Here is a 24,846-nt window from a genome sequence, read left to right as displayed (position 1 = left end):
CACCAAGGTTAAGCAGGATGAGGATTGCTGACACATCTCTAAACAGTCAAGGTGATTAAGTCAAGTTCAAAACCCACCCAGGAGATCTGGCTAGGCACAGACAGCCAGGAGAGCCAGCCTCTACACAGGACTATTTACGGCATGCGCCAACGGCCTAGTCAGGAAAATCAGCAAGTCGGGATGACAGGGGACAGGACTGGGCACAGACCTACCTACAGCTCAGCTCAGGCAATGTTTAGGTGCCTGGGTATGAACTTGAAGGGAGGGTACATGGGCAGAGAATGCATTGCTGGGGTCACCAGTGAGGCTGGCCAGGGTAGCTAGAGCCGTGTTAGACACAGCCACCCAACAATGAAAGGTCCATTGCCTTCTATAACACAGCCTGTGTTCAGAATTCCTAGTTCTAATAGCAATCATCTTTGTACTAGAGTAGGATGTCTCCTAGAAGTCCTATTTTTAGAGAATTCTGGAGTATCTATGTTCCTTCTGCTTTAACTGTTGTATTTAACCACTGCCTTGCATATTGCTATTTTTAAATATTAAAGGGTTTGAAGTTTCTTTTGCAATAAAGAAACACAGATGTTCAAATATATTTATTCATACCAACATCTAAATGTCTGTTAACAAAAGTTAAGTCAGTTAACTTCCAGTTGTTCTTCATTACACAGCAGCACTATCATTTTCCTTGTGAAATTCAGAACAGTGGGATCTCAGCATAGATTTGGAAAACTCTGAGCAGAAATATAGCTGACATGATCCCTGCACCCACTCAAGATTTTTTTTCTGAAAGTACTAATTAAGGAAAAAACCTTGTCCTAGCTTCTCTTACAGCTAAGTTCTGCTGAACTGACCACAGTGCTGCTGACAGATCTTATCTCAAGTTAGGAGGACTGGTTACATGCTTTAGTGACCTATTCTCTTTTTTTCAAAATAAATTTTTTATATCTAAGGAGATGTCATTTGACATCTGCTTCTGACAGATAAATAGTGTGACTTTGCAATTTTACTGCTTCTTACAAGTCAGCAGACCAAAAGACTGGTACGGCTGATAATGCAATACAAAGTGCTAGACAACCTCTTTGCAGCAGTTCTGCCTTTACTGAATAGTCACGCTCAGGCAACGCCTTTAAATGAAAAGGAAGTGTTATACAAGGTATCACAGAGTACGGAGCCAAGTGATTTTCAGCTGAATAAATCATCAGCACAATTATCACAGACAGACCTAACGCCAAGAAGAGTAATGGAGAATTATAAAAAATATCTCATAATAAGGTCTCACCAACTAAAGAAAAAAAAAAACAAACTGCAAAATGCAAGACCAAAGCAAGTACTATTAAAAAAAAGAAAATTATGATAATAATTATGATACTTTCCTTCATCATCTCCACCACCCCAAAAGTGAATACACTGCTAAAAACCTGAAACAAGTTTGACTAAAGCAGCCCTGAGGATGTGAAAAGAAAATAGTTAAAAAGCTAAGCAAACTGTGCTGATATGCAGTTACTTAAGTGCTGTGCTGGCATACTGTGTGTCTCAAATAGCCACAGGATTCTAATGAGGGTCTTTAATCGGGAATTTGATAGTTAAATTAGTAAAGCCTTCTTTGTATGCTATACTAATAATTTTCAGTCCTATTTGCTGTTTGGTTCTTCTCCTCTTCTGCTGCCCACCTCTACATATTTCATATTTCAAACTTCTCTTGAGCAGTATGTGCCAACAGCTACAGAAAAAAAAAAGACAACATATTTGCTAATATTTTTACCTATATAAACACCAAGTCAGAGTACCACTCTCTGATGGGTGATGTTTCAAATAATCCCTTTCTCGCCAGTAAGTCTCTAAGGACTTTATTTTACTAATACAGAGATTGGAATATTTTATGCTATTTGACTATGACACCATCTCAAGTCAGAATTTATAAATACAATCAAACAAGCTGTCTGATGCCCAAACACTGTGCTCTGTACACAGATGTTGGGGGCACGTAAGGGCTGCTTCTGTATGCCACGGGAAATACAGCTTAAGTTGCTTCTCACAGGAGACAATGAGGGAAAACAACAGTATCACTGAGAAATCTGGTTATCATTCTTCTTCTTTTTAAAAAAAATATTTGCCGTGGTTTTTCTTCTTTCTAAGAATATTTGCTGTGCACTAGCAGCACTGCATTCATGCTAGTATGTACTTTGTAACATGAAAAATTTGGAATCTAGGTCTGGGGTTCCTACATTTTTAATGACACCTAGCCCTGGTGAAAGAGGCCAAACAGTGCCATTGACATGAAGGAGGCTTGTGTTTTACCTTCCATTTGCATCTTGAACCACCAGATTGCTAGTATTTCCACCGGGGTTTCTCAATAATGAAATTATAATGTCCTTGTTCTTGGTGCAAAATTCTGTATTTCTGCGCCTCCATTATTCTACTGGCAGAAGCTGAGTTTTCAGCTCCTTAATTCTGATTTGCATGTCATATTTGGAAATTTCTCTTGAGACCTTTAAACAAAGCACAAGACTCTACCTGTAACATGGGAATTTTAGTTTGCTACTTCAGCAAGAAGAATATTATTTCGGAATTTACATGTTTGTGAGAGTAGAAGAAAGGAGGGATGAAATCTCAGTATTTCAAGGACTATATAAAGTCTCACAAATCTAAGAATGTCACGTGACTCAAGATGAGCACTTCCTTTAAATACAGCTTTTTTCCAGGTTTTCCTGGGCAATGGCATACCTGGTTTTCCCATGTTTACATAGAGCTAAATCCTGAGCTGAACTGCCACAAGTATCTATGTTCAATAGCAGCTCCAAAATAGAACAGCTGCAGGACTAGATCTATGAACTTTATTTTTCTACTGACCTCAGTTATGAATGTCCTGCGCTTGCTTACAAGCCTTGCAAGTTGGTAAATTCTTCTAGCTGATAAAGCAAGGTTTCAAGAAAAGTTTGGCTATGTGTCTTTTCATAAGCTCCCAAATGTCTGTCAGAGAAATTAAATAAAAAATAAAATGTTGTATATCCATCCATTAAAAAGTAATTTGTAATTGTTGAGTCACTGAAGTCCTGTTTTTTTAATATCAACAGAGATTAATTAGAATTCTATTTGTACAAGGTTTCAGAATAAAACTGATACTCTATCAAAGAACTAAACATGCCATTTTGAAATATGTTGCCTGAGTAAAAGCTGAAGGAGGATCATTGGATACTGTGATAGACGGATTAAAGTTTTACCCCATTTAATGCTGGAGAATGCTTGTGAATTATGTAATATGCACGCCAAATGGAGGCAACACAGTAATAACAGTGATTTTCATTCCAGGCATTATGACTTTTTAACCTTTACGCAATCTTGTTCATGCTCACAAAGAAACGACATACTGGCTGATGAACTGGTTTTGGAAAAAATCATAAAATGGTGAAAAAGCACACACCTGCAATGGACAGCTACTCAAGATGTGAACACACTGATTTTGTCCTTCTGCTTATTTAGCAGCTAACCAAATGCCAAGCTTCACTGGATACTTCCTAGGTCTTATACTGGAGAAGACAGTGAATACTCATACTCATTGTTCATATCATGGAGTTTGATAGACTTTGCAATGTTTCCCCCTCATCTCTTCCTTGTGTGCCTCCCATGCAAACAGCAACTGCACTCACACAAGCATGGACACACAGGGGGCTTGATCGTGTTCCTCCTCCCTGGCTGATCAACAGCAACAAATATGCAGGCTCTCACTTATGTACGTCAAGGGTATATTTTGCAGTCCTTTCTCATGTCACATACAATAATTTTTCACATTTTTTTCCAATAAATTTAACCCTTGATCAGATCCTACTCAGCAGCCTGCAGTCCTGAGGCCTTTCATAATTTCTTATTGCCCCTGTTGACATCAAAGGTGAGAACAATCCTCTGTGTTCATGTGACAAGACCATTTTGAACTTGATGACAAAATAATGTTCTTATTACTATCAGTAAAGTAATATTGAGTGGCATTTGTTAGGGCAAAACATCAGTGACTAAGAAAGTGTTTAAAAGCTGATTCCATAGCTGTAGTTAAGGAGAGCATTAGAAGCATGCTTCTCTGATTTTTAACCTGTAAGAACCTCTTAGCAGTACAGTATGTCACACTAAAAAGTATAGCTAAACAGTTTAATCTATTTACATACTACTGAAGCCAATATGAGTTGCTAAGGCACTTAAAGCATGTGTTTGCTAAATGAGTCTTCTGACTAAACATCTTCTTGCTTGCATCTGTCTTCTGTGAGACATACATTTCCTGTCACAGAGATAATTTCAGTATATTCAGTGTTGGTCGGAATTTTTCAGTGACCTACATAAGTAAAACAGAAAAATAACTTTTAATATGGAAGTATAGTATCTGAAATAAAATCTGGTAGATACTTTTAATGAGACTGTAAACCAGTCACTCCAAGGCCTGTGCTCCTCATGATTATTTAAGAACTGGGGTTATGTTTCATTATACGATGCCTAAAGAGATGAGTAATGCAAAGTTTCCTGCATGTCCTTGTTTATTTACTATAACTAAGTAATAAGCCAAGTTATAAAGCAGTATCCAAGCTGAAAAATTGGCATCCAATGATAAATAAGTTATCAAAACAGGTGTACAGAATTGTATTTTGTTCTGTCAGCATTTCATGGAATATCTTTGTGGGTATTGTCTACAAAAGCTGAAATGCTCCTCTTTTTTTTTTTTTTATTAACTGGAAATTAGAGCTTGGATTACAATTAGGAAAATATCTATTTGACTCCACCAGGGAACGGCAGAAAAGTTGGCATGATTCAGTGACTGAAAAAACGTGACTACTGCAGTATAGGCTAAAAGCAGAAGTTCATACAGCACTTCTTTCACTTTGCTGTTTTGAGGCAAATTTAAATCTTCTGAAGAACAAGCTCTACAGCTCCACACAGTGTTGATTTACCAACGTCAAACCGCTGAACAGGCTACAGAATACCTTCAGATTTTTCTAAATGTGGATAGTCAAACAACTTCCTAAAATTTTTCAAGTGCATTCTTATTTAATGATTTTATTTCTCATTTAGGTTATTTAGTACTTGACAGGTCTATCTAGGATATATAACTGACACTACTCACTTTTTTTGTATGTGTGTCACTTCAGATCTCCAGTTTTTGCTGAACTACAAGCTTTTGCTTGACAAAAACCTCCCATCTGTCTCTTTAAATAATTTACACACTTAAGTGTCACCCTGAAAATTAAACTTTCTGATCTTGTTTCCATAGTTTCTAGCCACTTTCCCAGGAAAGTAACTATAAACGTAGATGTTTATACATTCTTTCTAAGAAACTTCTTTTGATAGATGTTTTGCATAACCAGTGTTATTGAGGAGGTGGTAACTTAATTATCCAATCCCTGATCATTGTCGAGAATCTATATGGAGTCAGAAAAATAAAAGTACTTTTTTCCCTATCATACATTGAACCATGTCCTTGTGAATCATTCCATGTCCTATAATGACAGTGATGCACATATTCTTAATAAGATTTTAGCAAGAAAGACTTTGATGACATCCTAGAGACCACAAAGATATCCCTGCACAGTCTCAGCCTAGTAGACAGAACTCTTGGTTTGTAACTGTCCCCATTGTTCTGAGTGTCACAATCGGAAAACATATTTTGTTTAATGTGCAGGGCACAGTTGGAATGAGAGTAATATGCTAATAAATACAGTAATGAAAAGGCTCTATTTTATGTGATGATATTTTTGCACTGAAAGGGTTACCATTTAAACATGATGATGTGGAATGAGCAATGAATTTTCATGTAATTTAACAAGAAAGAAATTATTTCCAAGTTCTGTCCTGCAACTGGAAGGTACTTTAAGCCACAATACATAGATTATTAACAAATAGGTAAAAAAAGAAGAATTTGAAAATAATTTATTTTACATTGGATTTCTATAGGAAATAACTCAAAATATGATGCCTTCTCCAACACTGTCAATTTCCATTGTAGTTGCAATTGTATTTTAGGGATGTTTGGACAGTTCTATTTCAGTACCAAATTGGTTCAAAGTCGCACAAGGCCCTTAGAAAAAAAGTTGCTTTTTTATTTTTTCAGTGCAATCACTGCTCACGAAGAACTGAAAGCTGAATTGATCACCTTTTTCTTTCAGATACAGCCAGATCAGTATAGACAGAAATATCTTCTAGTGGAGACAGGGGAGTTCAAATTCCTGTTGCTCAGACTCTATGGTTGTAACACAAAAACTGGTAAGAAACCAGGCTCTTGAAACAAGCATGTAATTTGTGTGCCATTTCATGAATCACTTACAGCACTCCACATACGTTTCCAAGCAGCTAGGGAATAAATAAATTTATAAATTTATAAATTTATAAATATATATTTATATAAATTTATATTTATAAAATTATAACTAACACTTATATTTATAAATTTTAAATTTATAAATAAATAAATAAAATTCCAAAGTTTGGTTGATGCTCTGCTAGGAAAATATTTAAAAAGAACCAGCTCAACCACTATAAACACATAATCAAGACAGAGTGGAGTTACTACAGCTCTATTTACCACAAAAAAAGCCTGCAGAGGGCACTACTAAACACTGCATCTTCACATATTTTTAGAGGTTATTTAATACACATCTTAGTTCTAGTAAGTGCCTACAATGAAGGCACACAGAAGACAAGATAAGGCTGGGATCCATTAAGATTTGAGAAGAAAATCCCTTTTTTTTTTTTCTTTCTTCCTTTTACTTGTTCCTTACATCTGCTCAAGAAGAAACCTGTGGATGTGTTTTACAACCTGTCACCTAAAAGTCAGATCCTGCCTCTTGGATACAGACTGAGTTCCATGCTGCAGATGTTCAACAGACTGCCAGATCAGACTTCTGCCTCCAGCACCTACTGTCTTTTACTGTTCACCTTCAGAATTCACTGGCAGAGCTGAGGCACAATCAATTACAGGTAACAATGTACTACACATGCGTTATGGATAACATGTATGGCTATATGTATAGCAGTATAATTCAAGTGCACTTCCATTGAATTTCAGATTATACAATAAAGCAGATGTTCACAAAATTTCAGAAACACCTAGTATAACCAGTAAATTAAATGTAAAAGATATGACAAGTCTCAGCCATCCTATCTGCCAATGCTTCCATAAACAAGCATATGCAACTCTTTTGTCTGCTACTCCCATATCCATCCAATACGCTCTAACCCTACAGTATAGCCCATACTTCATGTAAGTGGTGTTACCTGGTAAAAACATGCAGTTATCACAGCAAAAAAAGTTTCATTAATTTCTTTCTACACACAGCAGCCTGCACGGTTCATTGGTCAGTTTTTTTACAGTGAATATAAAATGTCTTTCCAGCACTGGTTCATACTGATAATTATCTTAGTAAATGCATACCAGAGTCAGTTGGCTCGTTCTACAATGCCTTTTTCCTCTTGGAAAGTCATATATAGTTTTTATACAGACTCTTTATTGAGCAGTAGTGATCCAATGCATTTGAATGATCTGCAGTTACATTATGTTGGTCTTTTGCATAGGAACACTGTGTGTTCCAGAATCTAAAAGAATTTAATTATTTTCTAAAGTTGAGATTTCAAAAATGATCTGTGATGCTGGATGTTTTGTCTTCCCAGTATCAAATATCAAAGGAATGCAGTTCTCTAGACATATTCAGAAACCACAACGGCTTTTGGCAAAGTAATTGTGTGGACAAAGCAAATACTTCAGGGGTAAGCTATTCATGAAACTAAGCATATTCACCAGTCACTGAAACCCAAATAATGAAGCCTGAAAGAACAGACTGTATTTCTAAGGATATTTTCACTGATGTAGAAGTTTGTTTTTTTTAAAAATACCCTCCACTGAACTCACAGCAGTTATGAAAACCAATTTGAAGTCCTCAGGACTGTATAATCTGAAGAAACCAGATTTCTTCAAATGTTGTGCTAGCTATGTTAAATCTGATAGACCATGGTTTTGGCACTCCAAAACTTTGAAATACTTGTCTCCCTTTTTATCTGGCTTTATATATTGGTATGGTTGTTAGTGCATGGAATGAGCTCTGTCATGATTTCCCTTTCTATTTTCTCAGAGATAAGTAAACAAAATATTTTGGGCCCAAATTAATTTGATTTCTAAACTAACTAAATCATAACCACAACTTTATCCACTCTAAAATTCAGTAGTAAACTTTCAAATTTTAGCTTTGGTTTCTTGAATGCTTGAAAGTGGTGAAAGCCACTTTTCAATAGCACATACATTTAAGAAACTTAGAAAAAAATTCTGTCAGTTGTTTGGTTTATCCACTGGAAAAATCCCCCAAACAAAACATTATTCCAACATACTGCTGAAGAACTAAGGAAACTGGGTTATAACACTACTGGTTTATACTGCTGGTCATATGAATTGTTCAGTCAAAAACTGAAATGGTATTGTGTGAAGTGTGCTAAATACACTATAAAATGGATGGCAGCATATGACATACAATCAGAGAATGATCTGAAACCAATCATTATTAATTGCTTTAATTTATAAATTATGAAATGGTAAATAATACTGCCAAGTAAATTTGCAACCATTTGTGAGTGACTGATTGCTAGAAATATCAGGTAGAATCTATCTAAATAATTTTATTACTTGAATTTTCTTAGCTCAGAATTAGCTTTTTACTATATTTAAATGTAGCTGGGTATAGCAAACAACTTTGAAAAATAGTCATAAAGTAAATTTAAACATTAGGATTAAGAACTATACTGTACTCTGCTCCAGAATTATTGCTTTTGTCCCAGCACTTCAGGCCATCTACTGTACCTAAGCACAAATTGCTGCATTGAGCAGTAACAATATAATAAATTGTTCTTCCCTTTCTTCCTAACAGTCTCTTCACAGGAATATTCCTTCCAGCTCTCTAGGCTAAATTCAGAAATTGTCTGAAATAATCAGAGTGATTTCCCTCTTTACTAATTGCAGCTGATGAGCCTTAGCATCTAATCCACTGTTTGTTCAGTTTTTTTCCTTTTACTTTTAAAATATGTAAGATTTTCTTATGGTGTAACACGAAATCACTTCCCTTTTACTGGGTTAGTTTTGAAGTGTTTGGGTTTTTTAAAAAATTCTGATATTATTATTTCAATACTTCTTTAGATTTCATCTTTAAGGATGGTAATAGACATTATAATTCACCCTCTCAGAACAACTCTGTGGATGGTCTGTGGGAAAATGATTTGAGTATTTGTCATACCTTGTCCTGGTTATCTAGAACATACATGTTCTCAAGTGTAAATGCCCATTTTGTTGATCACTGGATGATTAACAACATGGGCAGTTTAAATAACAGGCTAATCTATGGCAATGTCCACACTTCATGAGCAGAAAGCTGCAAGGTAAAAGACTTGTTTGTTTCGCAACCAGTTTTACAAAGTGAAGATGACTTAACGAAGACATTTTTATGTACATAACACAGATGCTCACTCACTGTCACACACCTTCTGTGTTTTATATGACACAATGCCTGCACATGTAAGCAGCATGGAAAAAGCCTTATGATACTGACTCTGATCATGCCTCACTAACAGTCTTTCTGTGAGTTTTCTTCTTTTACTCTGAGCTATATTGCTAGTAGAGACAACAGTGGGGTGAGGAGTGATTGTTCTTTTTAAATTTAACATGCGGGAACTGACACTGTCACTGCTCATGCAAGAGCTGCAGACACATTAGGTGAGAGCTAGCTGCACAATCTAAAGGATAGTTCAGTGCAACATCTGCACATCAACACAAGGAATCTTAACAGAGGCAACTACACAGAACCTCTACCCTCGTCCAACATTTTCATTCCAGACCTGCTTTGCCACCAGCAGCGTCTCCTCCTTCTTTGCACTAGCCTGCTACTATCCAGACTTATGTACCTAGGTTTATGACAGTTCAATGTCCCTGGATGTTCCCACAGCTCTGCGTGAGCTCTTCCTTTCCAGGACACAATCTCAGGAGTGCCATTTCCAGAACAACATGACTGTCACTGAATAGGCAGCTGCAATCAAGACTTATTTTCAACTTGGTGAAGTTGATGACAACTGACAAGTGGACCTTTGTGAATAAAGGCCTTACACAATTCTGTTGAGCTTTGTTATTATGGTGTTGCCACTATCTCCTGTAATTGTGCCTTGGTAGCCACTGCCAGAGCTTTTCAAGAAACTCTCTGAGTTTAGTCCATTGCATACATTTAATTTCTACACAACTTTTACATCCTAGAGTATTATGAGTTACATTCTCAAACTACAACACTCAGAAATGCTTTTCTAGTCAAGTACAAACAGCCTATTATTAGAAAAAGTTTATCACTACTCATTTGCCATCCTAGATATCTAGATTTGTTCTTGATTCAGCCTACAAAAATGTACCAAAACCATTATATACTTTGGATCACATTTGTGTTATTGGTGTGAGGATTTTGGTAGCCTCACTTTGAACAACATACTGTCATCATCATTATTTCCTGCCTCATTCATCACATCTCATGGACAGGCATGCGTTCTCAAGCATGTGTTCTCAGCAATCCTCAGGACAGCAGGGCTCTACCACGCACAAGGATTACTTGAGAACAAAGTCAACAAATATTGTCATTCCAAGCATCCCCCCTCTTCTTACTTCTTTCCCCAGCTGTACAGGCTGAACATGACACCATATGATATATCATGTCTCTTTGGTCAGTGGGGTCAGCTGTCCTAGCTGTGTCTTCTCCAACTTCTTGTACACCCCCAGCCCCCTCACTGGCAGGCTGGCAAGGAAAGGCCTTGACACTGTGTGAGCACTGCTCAGAAGTAATCACAGAATCGTGGAATTGTTTAGGTTGGAAAAGACTTTTAAAGTCATCAAGTCCAACCAATTGATGCAATGCAATACTGGAAACAGTGCAACAAAATCTTTTGGCCTTATACAACAGCTATGACCAGTCACAAACAGGAATAATCTCCCAAAACTTCACATTCAGCTGTCTTGTCACCATACAGTCTGTCTCTCCACAGAGAAAAGAACAATAGCAGCAATCCAAAAATTGCAAAGCCTTCAGTCTCTACTTTTTGCACAATGTACAGTTACCACAAAATCCTACCATGTAGGTTCTATTAAAAGCAATAGCTGTTTCCTTCATTAATTCTGGTCTCAGCACACAACCTCTCATTGATCCACATGCATCAACAGCATGATCTGGATGTGTGTTTGCATCTTACATAAACACGTTAGGATGCTGCAGCATTAAATAAGGAAGCTACAAACAAGTATGAAAAACATGAAGGTCTCTTACTTACTAGCTGTTTCATGGAATTTCTTTGACAATTTTTTCCTTACTTTCAAGTAAAATGAACTTGGCAAAATGCAATTAATCCAGAAGGATGATTCTGTAATTGTGTAACTAATCTTCAGTGTGTATTCTGTACCATTTATTTCGTAATCTGAAGAACAGGAGTCAGAAAAATGTGATGATGCCATACTCCTAACATAATTCTCATTTCCTAACTTAGAAGGCTAGCAGTTAAAAACAGATCAAAAAGGATTTAAAGAAAAGACTAAAGCAAGGAAGGTATGTGTAGCATTAAGCACTGGTTGGCATATGAGAGTGGTGAATTTGATTTTAAGGCATTTCCAACTCACATGGTTAAAAGCCTGAGATACAAAACATCTGGGTATTTTGTTCCTTTGTTACTATTTGTTTTCCAACTTTTATTATGGCTTTGTTAGGATTCTAACATATGTGTCCTTTTAACTCACTTCTCTTTTTGTGCTTGTGTTCAGATGAAAATATTTCAGCTGGAAAACGGTATTCATATGGTAAAAAAGATTCATATGGTAACATAACCAGAAAGCTGCTGGGAGAGAGACGGCCTTAGGTGAGCGGATAACCCATATTCTTTGAAGAGTACTGGGTAATTTGTATGCAGTGAGACCTGTTACCAGACAGCTCAATCCAGACTAACTCCTCTAACAGGCAGTGCAAGGGGACTGGTTCATAAAACACTTCTGATTGTTTCTACCAAAAGCTATCTCTTTTTAACAGAAGCACTGTTCTTGCAACAGCATCTTACCTTTAGTTGTCTTCTATTTCCTTTTATTTTCCAGTTACAAAAAAGGACTAACAAGCCTCTTTTACTACCTCTAAAGCTACAGCTTCAGTTTCTACTTTTCATCCTTCACACCACATGCTCCTGCTCTCGCCACAGTGTGTGAATAAAAGCATTTGGGCAATGAGGGAAACAAGATTAGCAAACAGGTCTTGATCAAAATTATCAGTTGGGAGAAACGTTTGTGGTAGCACCTGTCAGAAGCCTGACGCCAAACCCAAGATACAGCATACTCACAGTGTAAGCAATCATGCGCTGTGCTCACCTTGTCCCCAAAACCACCTCAGTGGCAATGTTCACACCAGAAACTCACACAGCTTTATCACATGTATTTCATCTTAGAACCATAGAATAGGCTGCCTCAGAAGGAACTTGAAAGATCATCTAGTTCCAAGCCCTCTGCCATGGGCAGGGGCACTTCCACTAGGCCAGGTTGCTCAGAGCTCCATCCAACCTTGAACACTTCCAGGAATGGGACATCCACAGCTCCTCTGGGCAGCCTGTGTGAGGGCTTCATCCCTCTCATAGTAAAGAATTTCCTCCTCAGATCTGCTCTAAACTCGATCTCTTTGAGTCCACTCCTCCTTATCCTGCCACCCCCGGCTCTGGTTCTCTGCGCCCCCCGCTCCCTCCTTTCCATTCCGTCCCGTACCCCGAACTCTCCCACACGCCCTCAACCCCGCCGCCAAGAGCTCCTTTTCCGCCCGTCCCAATGACGCCTGCTCAGTGACGTCACGTCCGCTCGCTCGGGCCCGCCCCGGGCCCGCCGCCGCCGCCGCCCCCCCTCCGGGCTCGGACACCGGAGCGAGGGAAGGTGGAGGAGGGAGAGGAGGAGGAGAAGAAGAAAAAGGAGAAGGAAGAGCAGAAAAAATAGGAAGAGGAAAAGCACAAGCAAGAGGAAGAGAAGACGGAGGGGGAAGATCCGGAGAAGGAGGAGGAGCGGTAGAAGGAGGAGGAAGAGGGGCGGAAGCGGAAGGGGGAGGAGATGGCGGCGGGGGCCTCGGCGACGGCGACGACACCGATCCGGAGGGGGGGCGGGCGAACCCCCCGCGGGGGGGCGGACCCGCCGCTGCCGCCGCCGCAGCGCCCCGGCGCCCGCTCGGAGCAGTGACCGCCTGGCCGCGTCTCCCTCGCCGCCGCCTCCCGCAGGCCGCCCGGCCCTTGCCCAGCCCGCCTCCGCCTCCGGCAGCTGCGGCGCTCTCTCGTCCCTGCACCGGCGACGGGGGCCTTAGCGCCGGAGAGGCCCCAGCCCCCCGTCCTCCGTGGTGCTGAGCGCAGGGGTCCCGTCGGTGTGCCGGTGATTATGCGTGGTCTGCCGCGGACGCTGTATCTCTCCTTCCGCTGATGCCCCCGCTGTTCCCCCGCCTAGACTAGAGCAGGCTGAGCGCCAGCTACTCTGGAAATCTTCAGCCATGTATTTCCTCAGCGGCTGGCCCAAGAGGCTCTTGTGTCCTCTGGAGTCCCAGGAGCAACCTCTTCACATCCAGACGGATCCCCAGAGGGCTTTCTTCGCAGTTTTGTTCCCATCTCAGCTAAGCATCTGGTACTGCAGAGTGAGTATCCATCGTTTTATAAGCTGTCGGATCCTGCTCTCCCAGCTGAAAAAAACCTGTCGTCTGCTATTTTTTTTTCTTCTTCCAGAAACGGTTGTAAAATTCGATGCAAACTTTACAAGATATTCCAGTATTTGTGAAACTGAGGGGTTGTCCACGATGTTTAGTGATAGCAATATATTTTTCTTAAGAAAATATGCAACATCAGTCTGCTTGCAGTTAACACCGGTTTTTCTTAAAAAATGACACTTCCAAGCAGCTTTTTTTTTTCCCAGGTTGTACGTTCTGCTTGTGCTTAACATGAGGAGTATTTCTAGCAGTGTGGGGATTTTGCATATATGCTTCATGTCTTTCACCTTTGTATATTCTATGTTTTATATAAAGGAACATATGAATGTAGGGGATGTGAAATACTCTTCGTAAAACAGAACAAGTGCTATCACTACCCAGAATGTTATATCACAGAAGTTCATAAACTTTTCTTTTTATGGAAAACTTAAAAGTTTTGTGGCTCCAACAGAAGATTAGTCATGGCTTTTGCATGGAGGGTGCTGGTCTAGCTATATCTAGTTTGAAACTGTGTGAATAATTGACAATGAGTGCCTTGCTTTTACAAGCAATACAAATTCACATTGTATTAATGTGGTAGCAAAAATGCTGTTTGTCAGTTTGATTTGATGAAGTCAATGAAAACTGTGATACTGACTTTAAACTTTGATGCTAGATCCTTTTACATACTGCCAAGATTAGATCCTAAATCTGTCTATAAATATCTCTAGATCCAGGTGGTTTATAGAGTTCATCTCAGATTACCAGGGAAAACCAACAATCCAGTTTTAGAAAGCCGATACTGAAAGATGTCAAATGACAGTCATAGCCTTAAAATCTTGTTTGAAGTTATGCAGAGATTCCATCATGTTATGTTTTATTGTGCTCAGTAAGGCTGTTCACTAGTTCCTAGCTGGGGTGCTGATGCTGGTTTTTGAACCTAGACAGGTATCCAGCTAGCATGTAATCAGCCCAGTAACTTTGCTGTGTGAACATCATCATCTGGCCTCTGTTTTCTAAGGTTTGTGGCACACGGTGTATATAAAGTGTACACTTTTTAGCTTTTACCAGTTGTTGAACCTGTAGTTAGAGTCTGTCAACACAGCAGAACTGATCTTTTCCCTGATCACTAGAAAACAACAGGCTCACAAAATGCTTCAAAAGATGTGCCCCATTGTCTAGAATGTAGTTTACTTTATGGCCTTTCTCAAGGACGAGGTTCATTAGCTTGCATGCTTAGACTTGTTTTGAAATGTTAAACATTGTATGACTGCCTACTCTGTAGAGTACATTTTTAGAGCACTAAAAGAATTCACGTGGTGCAGAAAAGTTGTCTAAATGTACAGGTAATTAATATTTTTTAAATTGATTTTTATTCAATCTGTAATGGGTGCTTTTGAGGAAGGTGCTGACTTTGCCAGGCCTGACCACTGACTGATCTTAACTGAAAAACATGTTACAGTCTCGTGGCCTCTGTGGACAGACAACTGTCTGTTATTAAAAACCTGGAAGAATAAAGATTTTGTTCAAGGTCATTTTTAAAGATGATTTCTTGCATTATTTTTATGTATATAGCCAGGGTCCTGAATGTGGTTTGTTGTTGTTTTTTTTTTTTTTTGTCCCAGGCTTTTCTTTTTTTCAGTTTTTTGTTTATTTTTGAAGGTGAAGTGTAAAATCATATGTTTGAACTTTGATACAATAAAATTACTGCATTCTAGAAAATGTTTTCATTTGTCAGAAGTACAGTCTTTGGAACTAGGATAAGTTCTAGTCAGGTTGCACTAACTTGCTTTCTTGTCACAGAAAAGCCTTCTGGCTGGTGTTCTTGCTAGGACCTGTTACTATCTCTGCTATATATCAAAGGTTTTATTTAAGAATGAGGTGATGAGACTGAGAAAGTTCTGTTTTGAAATTTTCAAAACCGCAGCTTTTTGAAATGCTTCCAGGTGTGTGAGTTTACATTCAGTATGTGTACTTTTAAGGTGACATAGCAATGTTTAAAACTCCTTTTCACCTACTGTGCAGAAAGGTGATTCCAAAGTGTGGATTGTTTCCTGTTTTGGAATCAATATAGGTATTAAGACTCAAAACTGGGTGACTGCTGTTGAAAAAAACAGATGGAATTCTGCTAGTGTTTTTGAACCAAAAAGTTCTTGACTATTTTACATGTTAGGAGAGATTGGATTGTGGATAGACCACAGGTGAATGATTTTGATCATGCCACCAGTACTGGTGAAAGGTTGTTGACCACAGCCCGCAGATATGTTGACATTTATTTATGAATTATAGGCTTGTGCTACTGTTCTAGTATACACATTATCAAGCATACACAATACAGTTTAATTTTATTTTGTCTGTTTAGAAGGGGCTTACATTGATCATGTAGTCCAACTGCCTAACCAATTCTGGGCAACCAGAAGTTAAATCATGTTATTAAGAACATTGTTCAAATGCAAGGGCTTTTACAAGAGTTATTAAGAGCATTGTTCAAATACACTAGTAGACTCTGGGCATCGACCATGTTTCTTGGATGGCTGTCCCAGGGTTTTAAAAGGAACAAAAAAGAATGAGGTAACACCAAAATGGAATACATTTTAAAATTTTTACTTTATTTTATTTTTTAGTGCTACAAAATATCCTTTCTTGCTCCCCATTGAATTTTGTTAAGTACACCCCACTGTGGAGATCTCTGCTCCAAACATTTTCCCTAAATCAATGGTTTTATGTCTACATACTGTAGATAATAGTCAGTGTAACTGTTTTCTTTGGTAGCATGGAAAAAGCTTGTCAAACATTTTCATTCAGGTAGTTTTAAGTATTTGTATGCTTGAAATGAGAAACATCAATGAATGATAGAACCTTTCTGAAATGGTATAATGAGATAATTGCTGTTTAGCAGATTGACTTGGGAACTGAATATGAGGTTTCACAAGGCAGCTGTGCAGTCCTGTCATGATCTTTCCTGCTTGCACATCTATTTTAACGGACCTTATAGTGGACTAGTGATGTCTTTTTACAGGGCTGGTAAGCTTAATGAACAAATAAAAGCCTGTTTATTTAGTTGATGAAAGGATCAAAGGAATTGTAGTTAGCCCTTTGAAAGTGTTACTCCTTTGACAGTTGTAGCTTTAATTTCAAATTGGTTTAGTTATCTCTTGAATTCTAGAAATTCACCCGTAGGGCTCTAGGTATGCAGGGACAAGGTAATGCAGCTAAGGAAGAAGGTGTCATAGGCAAGTGGAGTTCCCTGCCTAACCTTTGACAAGTGAGTTGTCTGCAGGAAGAATAATCTGCTGACGTAGTTGTACGTATAAATATGGTTCAGCGTTTCCTTTCTTCAGTATTAACAAACTTGTGACAATGACAGGAATTAAGTACTGGCCATGAATATTTATTGAATAGTCCTGTAGGTTGCTGGGATTATCTGCTATGACTCTGTCAGTCAAAACCAGTTTTGTGAGCCCTTGGAAGCCAAGAGTGGCTTGTCCCATCTGCTCATTCAGAGGATAATTCTTGATAACCTATATGCTTCTCAGCTTTTGATTGACATTTACTCTTGTTTTTAAATTTGTGGTTTTGTTTCTTTTTCTAATGATCTGATGTTGAGTCAGAACATCTAAATGAACTAAAATAAGGTTTTGGGAAAGCCTGCATGTCAGAATCCTAGATCGTCAAATATTAATTTTAAATGCTGAGTAGCTTGATACTCAGACAGCTCTCACAGCTCTTTCATATGTGCTCTTCAGTCTCTAGCTGTTTCTGTACTAGAGTTGAAGTCAATGTGTGCTTTAAACCTAAGCATACAATAGGACAAAACAGGGGACTGAGCTTTTTCTGGGGAAGTGATCTCTCTAACCTGAAATTTTGCCATACTATAAAAGAAGTTACTTCTGACAAAGTGCATAGAGTTCCTAAGATATATGAATAAATACATTAAAATTATCTGCAGTTGTTTCTGTACAAGGACTATTAAAAATAAATGTTTTCACTATGCTTTCAAGATTATGTTTTCATCTCAGAACTGTAAACAGAATAATTTACAGAATTATTGTGTGTGACTTTTTCTTAATAGAATTGGATACAACCTCTGGAGGCTTTTTATCTAGAATTTGATTGCAGAATGGGACAACAGATATCTTGATATAAGTAGTTGTGTTGGCTGTGTACTGTTGGCTGTACTGTGAACAACATGATACAGATAGCATCAGTGCAAGTTAAGATATCCTACTGATTCTGCTGTGTTTTCTTCTGTAGTAGTTTAACTCCCAAAGTGCTGATCTCTTATTTACTCCCTTTAGACACTTGTCTGAGAAGGCCCTTTCTTTTTATTTGTCAGTAGCAGTAACAGTTCAGTTGCTTCTATTAAAACGATGCATTTGTGATTACATAATATAACAAATGTTACATTGATGAATTTATCTAACAAAATCCAAAATTGTCATGTGGTTATTCAATAGGTCTTACACGCTTTCTGTGTCTCTTGTATTATAAAATGAATGACCCCTGAAAGCTATGTCATAATTATGTGCATGAAGGGAAGAGGCATTCTCAGTTATGACTTTTCAGTGTCCAGTTAGTTGCCCGTAACAGAAAACCAAAGGTGTATAGAATATGCCTGTGCTTTTTGGCAACGTTTTTGAGCAGCAGATTAACTGAAAATTTTCACTTGAGAGAGGTAGTGGTTGACAATTCTGCCCTTTGATTTTCTGAATTATTTCACAATAGCCATGAAGCACACGGTTGGAAGCTGTGTCTGCTCTGTTAGGTGGATACTCTCTTGATTCTAAGCTTTCCAAACACTTTCAAAATTAAATTAAAAGAGTTATGATTTTACAGTTAACCTTGCTTTTAGAAATTCATTTTGTCACCACCTTGCATCTCTGTTACTTACAAAATGGCCTTTTGTGGTCTATTTATACAATTTTTTCTGTTCCTTATGCGCACATATTTGCTTTTCTCCGTATAACCTTTCTGGTTTATTAGTAATTTTACAAAGTTTCAGCATTTAAAGTGAAGCACAGACCATATATGACAAAATAAAGTACACTGTGTCACCTGAGTTCTGTTTTCTGTTTTCTCTCAGCCTTTGTCACTTAGATCATAAGCTCCTCTGAAGAGTGTTTTTGATTTTTGTCTTATGCCTACAGCCTAATGAAGCATTGAAGCATTTGGCATATAAAACTAAACAGAACATTTGTGTTTGTCAAAGAAATTGCTTCTTTATCCTCTATTAGATGGATTTTTGATGTCTAGAATAATACATGGTCATGGGATGGGAATATTAGGTTTTAACAATTATCCACAGCCACACAGGTTCTTGGATTGATGTTAAATTAAGAAACCCAAACCCATACATAAGACCATGTTGCATATGTGATGCCAGGTCATGTGTTTGCTTTTCAGACTTAGTCCAGTAGTTTTCTATAGTATTTACTGGCGTAAAATCAGCAACATGCACAGTTTGTCATTAACCGGCAGTCAAACTAGAGACTCTGGTTTAAGGAAGCTATTTTTTTCATTCTTTTATATTCTGTCAAAGTGCTGTACCTCTTTCCAGTTGGTTACTTTATCATTTTCTGAAACACTCTGTAAACATCTCAATTAGGACACTTGCTCATGGGAGGGCTGTTGTTCAAGTCTGTTCAAGGCTACTTGTCCTCTTTAAAGAGGGCCTCTGCAGAACAACATTGACATCTTAGTTAAAGGTTTAAATGTCAGCTTGATTTGCATTTACATCGAATGTAGTAAAACGCTTGTGTTAAGATTAAGTGAATTGATAATTTCCCATATCTAAGTTTGGTGAGAGAATTTGCTGCAGGGTTTGTATATCTTAATAGATCTTTTTCATAAAAACTGTGTTATATATGGCTAAGTGTTCTGACATGGGTTATGCTGCTAATATTTTGTAAGTGGGCAAGTTACTGTATTAGGTTAGGTAGAATTAAATAAAACAGTAACAATTTGGGATTATTTCATCATGGGTTTGGCTGTGGTGTTTTGTGTTGTAGTTCTTCTAATTGTTTGCATAGGTGTTTTCTCCAGATGTTGATAGAGAGCTCATCTGTCATAGTGCAAAGTCCAGAGGGATTCTTAATGTACAACTCACAATGAAACAGCTGTGAGTTTTTAGGTAGTTTGAAATTAGGTGACTTTGTTAATGGAGCTGTCTTGGTACCTTACTGTTTTACAAATAGTGCAATTCATTTCTGGTAATGCAAACCAGATTTGCTTTCTTGTTACAATCTCACGTCAGTAAAAATGAGTAAAAAATAATGCTAGGAAGACATTATTGTGAAGCATAAAAACTTCAGGGTGAGAACTGTGGAACATGTCCTTGTCAAGAGATAGCCAGGGTAGTTGACTGATGGAAGGAGATAAAGTTTAGATGTGAGAACAAGAATTTCAGTTTCTTTTCAGTACTGTTAACTAGTGCTAACTGCACTGGAGAGTTTGTTTGCACTTTAGTAACAGTAATGCTATATTCTTTTTAAGGTTACATTTCTTATTTTTCTTTTCACCCTTTTTCTTATCCTGTAAACATCCACTGCCACAGTTCCTTTTGTAACTGAGTGGCAGCTTCTATTTTGCCTGACCTTACATTCCTCTTGAGAGACAAAATATACCATATCAAAATGCTAGATTTTCTTTGCAGCAGATTTAAAAATGCTAGATATGCTTCTTATCTATTTTGGGAAGCCTTTTTTAATATTAAATTGCAATTTGAATTAAGACTTACTTACTCACTTCTTTCTTCCTGAACAACTTCTTTCTTCCTTAACAAACTGAAGGTGTTTACTTCTTTCTCTAAACAATTTTTTTCACTTCTTTTTAAACAACTCTTTATTCATTAGGTCCTTTGCTATGTTTCTGGAATCCAGTTTCTCCTAAAGTTGTGACTCTGCCATTAATATTTGAGCAGGTAAATTTTAAGCATTTTAAAGAAGAAGGATTAATATATTGGCTTATTTGAGACAGTGGGCATAATTCATTAGTTGAACTTAACTACATTTCTTTATAGTTTTAGTAGCTGCATGCAGAAGTGTGAAGAGTAGAAACTATGAAATTTTAATGAAGCTTATATGTAGAGCTGAGTTTTTTTAAAACAGAAAAAAATGTAAATATTTAGGGGAAAATTCTAATTAATAGGATCTAAACCCCTACTGTTTCTATACAGAGTATTAATTAAATATATAAAACTAACAGGAGGAAGGTGTCTAGCTAACTAGCCTTCCCCCTCCCCTCCTATTTTTTGGTGGTTTTTTATTTGTTTTGTTTTGGTGTTTGGGTTTGATTTTTTTGTTTGCTTTGGTTTTGGTTTTACATGTTAGAATATATGTTCAGTGTCTTGCTGTGGTCGGATGAAGTAGTTAGGTTGATATTTATATTCCTGTTTACCAAAATGCTCCTGTGTCATTATATATTTTCAGTCACTTTAGGTATAATAAATTGCTTCAGATGTAAAATTACCATTTCTCATGCATAAGCCCAGAGTAGGATCTTGAACTCTCCTTCTGTCTTTGTTAATCCAGACCATTCACACATATATGGAAAGCTTTTAAACAGGAGGGTGAATTTGTATGTTAGTGTTTTCCTCATGTCTGAATGAATGCTTTTGGGCTGTGGAGTATGTAGAAATGAATAGTATCGGTGTAATAATTCCACATTTAACCTCTATCTAGGTAGTCTTTGAGACCTATTTAATTTAAAGTGGGTCTACTTTCTAATAAGAAGTCACTTAAACTACAAAAAGATAACATTATGAGTGCAAGCAATAATTTTTAACTCCTTAAGTCCTCATCTGCGACGTGCAAAGCCTAGAAATCAATTTGTATAAATTTTGTAGCTGACGTACATGTAGAATGTTCTTCCAGCTTTGAAGGTGTAATAACAGCTTTCTTGTGAGTCAATGTCACAAGAATTCTACACTAAAAATACTGCAATTATATTTTGTAAGAGTAGCAATATAGAAAGAAAATTGTGTATTACCAAGTTTCTAATTTTGCCAGCTGCATAAATCTTCAGGCACAGAAGTGCTTTAAGAATAATCTCCAAGTTTGCACTAATGATTCAGATTACCAAGACAATACTTTTTCTATACTTTATCTATCTAAGGCAGTTAGGGTGGTTCTAAGCCAATGAGTGAAAGGCTATGTAGTTCATTGAGAGCAATCAACAAGAATCTGCTCGTACGAATAATTAGTTACCTATTTAATGTTAGATATTTTGGTGCAAAAGAAGCCACACAAATTGAAAAAGTTGGTGCAAATAGTTCTTAGGGTAAAGATTAGTGTGATTGTTATACTTCATAAATGTTTAACTTTATTTTTGATAATTCAGTTCTGTCTTGGTGTGAAATTTAAAGAATAATGCTGTTAGCAGCACACCAGGTCATACTGTGAATTTACTAAGGCTAAGGCTGCCCATGTGATTCTAATTCGGCTTGTTATTTACATGCATGATGACAACATTTCATGGCTTTGTTTTATACTATTTGAAATTAATATTCATACTTTAAAATCAGGTTGTTTGTAACTTTTTTTTTTTTTTTTTTTTCTGAAAGGAATCTGAAAGAAGTGATTCCAGATAGGATGGTAGTAGATACTTAAGAAATTCTGGAGTGATGGACACTACAGGATTTGTGGGTGGAATTTTTTATATTTGTTGTACTGCTTCTGCTGTACTATCAAGTGAGCCAAGAACAGCAGTAAACTTCTGTCAGCTGTGGTCATAGTGGAGGTTGGGAAGCTTTGCCTAGTGGTATCATGGTTAATTTCAGTAGAATGAGTTATTGCTCTGTACCTTCTTGGTTCTCATTCAGTGTGTTTTTTCTGGTGCAATGTTTGATACTCCAAATCATGATGAAAACTGAAATGGTTTAAGTTAGGACAGTGTATGGTATGAAGATGAGGGGTGACTTCTTTGACAAAACAAAAAGTCTGTCCAGCGTAATTTAACTTCCACCTCCCAGTGTTAGAGGATAAATGGAAGGGGAAATACCCATCTAAGCTGAAAACTGTTATTGAATCAAGAGCAAGAAAATAGAAACAGTTATGCAATGTGTTAAGGAGAATGAATATTTCTAAGCCCTAGAACAAGGAAGGGTAACTTTGCTCTAGATTTTTATGTTGCAGTTCTCAACTGCATTCATGAAAGGGAATGAAGGCTTAGTGCCTATGGTAGCTTTGTCTGATCTTCATCACCTGAAAGCTTTTCTTCCTTCTCAGGAGGAAAGCTACTAATGGGTGCACCTCATTACTTGCAAAATCCTTTCAGCTTACTGTAGAGATGGATTTTTCAGCAGGTTCTGACAATCTGTTCTGGAAAACAAATTTCCTGATTATCATTCTCTTTAATACAGTGGCCCACCCATTTAGCAGAAACCAAGCAAATGGACTGTACCAAATATTCTATAGAATATTTCATCCTAATTTATTTGACAGTCTTTATCATTATAGGAGCCTGTTGAGGTGGTCTGTTCACCTTAAGCATCAGTCACCCTTTATCTAAATTAAAACTACTTCTGTATTCTGTAATGACTCCTTACTGTGCAATTAAGTATTTTATTTAAATGTCCTGGGTTTGGGTAAGATTAGGAATGACAGTGTGGCAACAGTTCTCCATAGACTTTCTTTATAAAGCACCATTTTCTAATGGATTGTCAAATACATAGTAATTTTTTAACCTCCTTCAAGGGAAATATTTGTAACTGTTAAGGAGATGTAGTTCTTTAAAGGTATAACACAAGGTAAGAAACATCCTTTGTCTTTTAGATATGAGATTTAATTATTTATATTTTTTTCCTCCAGCCAAGTGTATTAATTGTAAGCTACAAGGAACTTTCAAAAGCAGCTTCTCAGTTTGGACCTTATAAACAGGCAGAATGGCGGCCTGACAGCACAATGATAGCTGTTTCAGTAAGTAGAAATTTTCCTTCTTATTCTGGTTAAACTATTGCAAACAGAATTTTGTGTTACCAATTTCTGTGCTTGTAGAAACTTGCAGATCGTAAATACACTTAATTGATACTTGTCTTGTGAAATTATGTAATGGTACCAAGGACTTTTTAGACGATTGTAGTTTCTTCTGTAGTTTTCATTAATTTTTCCCTTCGAGAAAAAACTACGGTTCTTTGTCTTAATAGATCTAACCTTAAAAAAAAGGTTAGATCTATTGGCAGGAGATGATACAACTTCTCATTACTTCAGTAATCTGATAACAAATAGTACGGCAATGTAAAGTTATGTGAATGAAAGAAGCAGCTGTGGACTTATGTTACATAATCATATTTAGCTTGATAAATAGGGTTTAAATGTGGGTCTTAAGATATGAAACTGTGGCCTTATTACTGGCTTTTGGTGGTTAAAAAATATTGCAAGTCACTGAGAACGTGGAAACAAGGGCAGTGATAAGTGATACATGAACTCTTCTGTTAAGAATCTTAGAGATGAGATCTTGTGTCACATGGAAATAAATTCTTGTTTCATAACTGATGCTGTGTTCACAGCACTTTGGACTATCTCAGCAGTATTTAAAGTTTGAGGTGCAAGGTGAACACAAGAAAGGTGGGAGTACAGTTTGTAGGAGTTGCAATATGGGATAATCCTCTTGATGTCTTTTGGTCAGGTCTTAACATCAGGAACAGTTCTTAAATTAGATATTATTATCTTAGTGGAAAACACCAGATGATTTATGGAATAGTTCATGTCTCTCGCAATATCATAGTAATCATAAATTAGCTAAGCTTCCCATGGTCCAGTTTTCTTTTGTGTAATGCAAGTGAGTAGTTAGTCTAAAATGTTTAAATTGCCTAGAAGTATCTCATGAAATCAATTAAGTCAAGTATTTCTGTTAGTGCCAGATTATATTCTCAGTGACTACTAACAATTATCAATAAAGTCAGAAAGATTTCTGTCATTTTTGCTATGAATCAAAAATAATTCTTTAATTTTATATTGCAGCATGTATATTCAAACACCTTTTAATTAAAACTTTATTTAGTAGTTCAGAGGAAATTTTAATTTTTATATTTAATTACTTTGCGTATAATGGTTTTTTTTCTGCGATGTTGTGATCTATTTGCTCAAGAGACCTTGTGGTTTAGCGGACAGCCAGGTAACCTTTA

The 24,846-nt window shown here is 37.2% G+C and overlaps 1 protein-coding gene across 5 annotated transcripts in view; it reads left to right on the top strand.

The window, feature by feature from the left end:
- The first annotated feature begins 13,248 nt into the window (after nucleotides 1-13,248).
- RIC1 (RIC1 partner of RAB6A GEF complex) overlaps nucleotides 13,249-24,846 on the top strand; it is a 46,794-nt gene continuing 35,196 nt past the window's right edge. For 2 of the 5 annotated variants that reach the window (XM_088054328.1, XM_088054329.1), the window contains exons 1-2: nucleotides 13,249-13,676; nucleotides 23,531-23,638. In XM_088054328.1, coding sequence (XP_087910454.1) covers nucleotides 13,536-13,676; nucleotides 23,531-23,638 — 249 coding nt within the window. In that variant the 5' untranslated portion in view covers nucleotides 13,249-13,535. The remainder of the gene's footprint in view (nucleotides 13,677-23,530; nucleotides 23,639-24,846) is intronic. The other 3 variants (XM_014252263.2, XM_005522685.3, XM_088054330.1) reach the window with 2 other exon arrangements.

Source organism: Pseudopodoces humilis, chromosome 4 (assembly GCF_049639895.1).
Source record: "Pseudopodoces humilis isolate 2021_Gansu_Grassland_sample_001 chromosome 4, ASM4963989v1, whole genome shotgun sequence".
In the NCBI taxonomy this organism is placed as follows: domain Eukaryota; kingdom Metazoa; phylum Chordata; class Aves; order Passeriformes; family Paridae; genus Pseudopodoces; species Pseudopodoces humilis.
The sequence above is the reverse complement of the archived record's forward strand: the minus strand, read 5'-3'. Positions and strand labels throughout refer to the sequence as shown.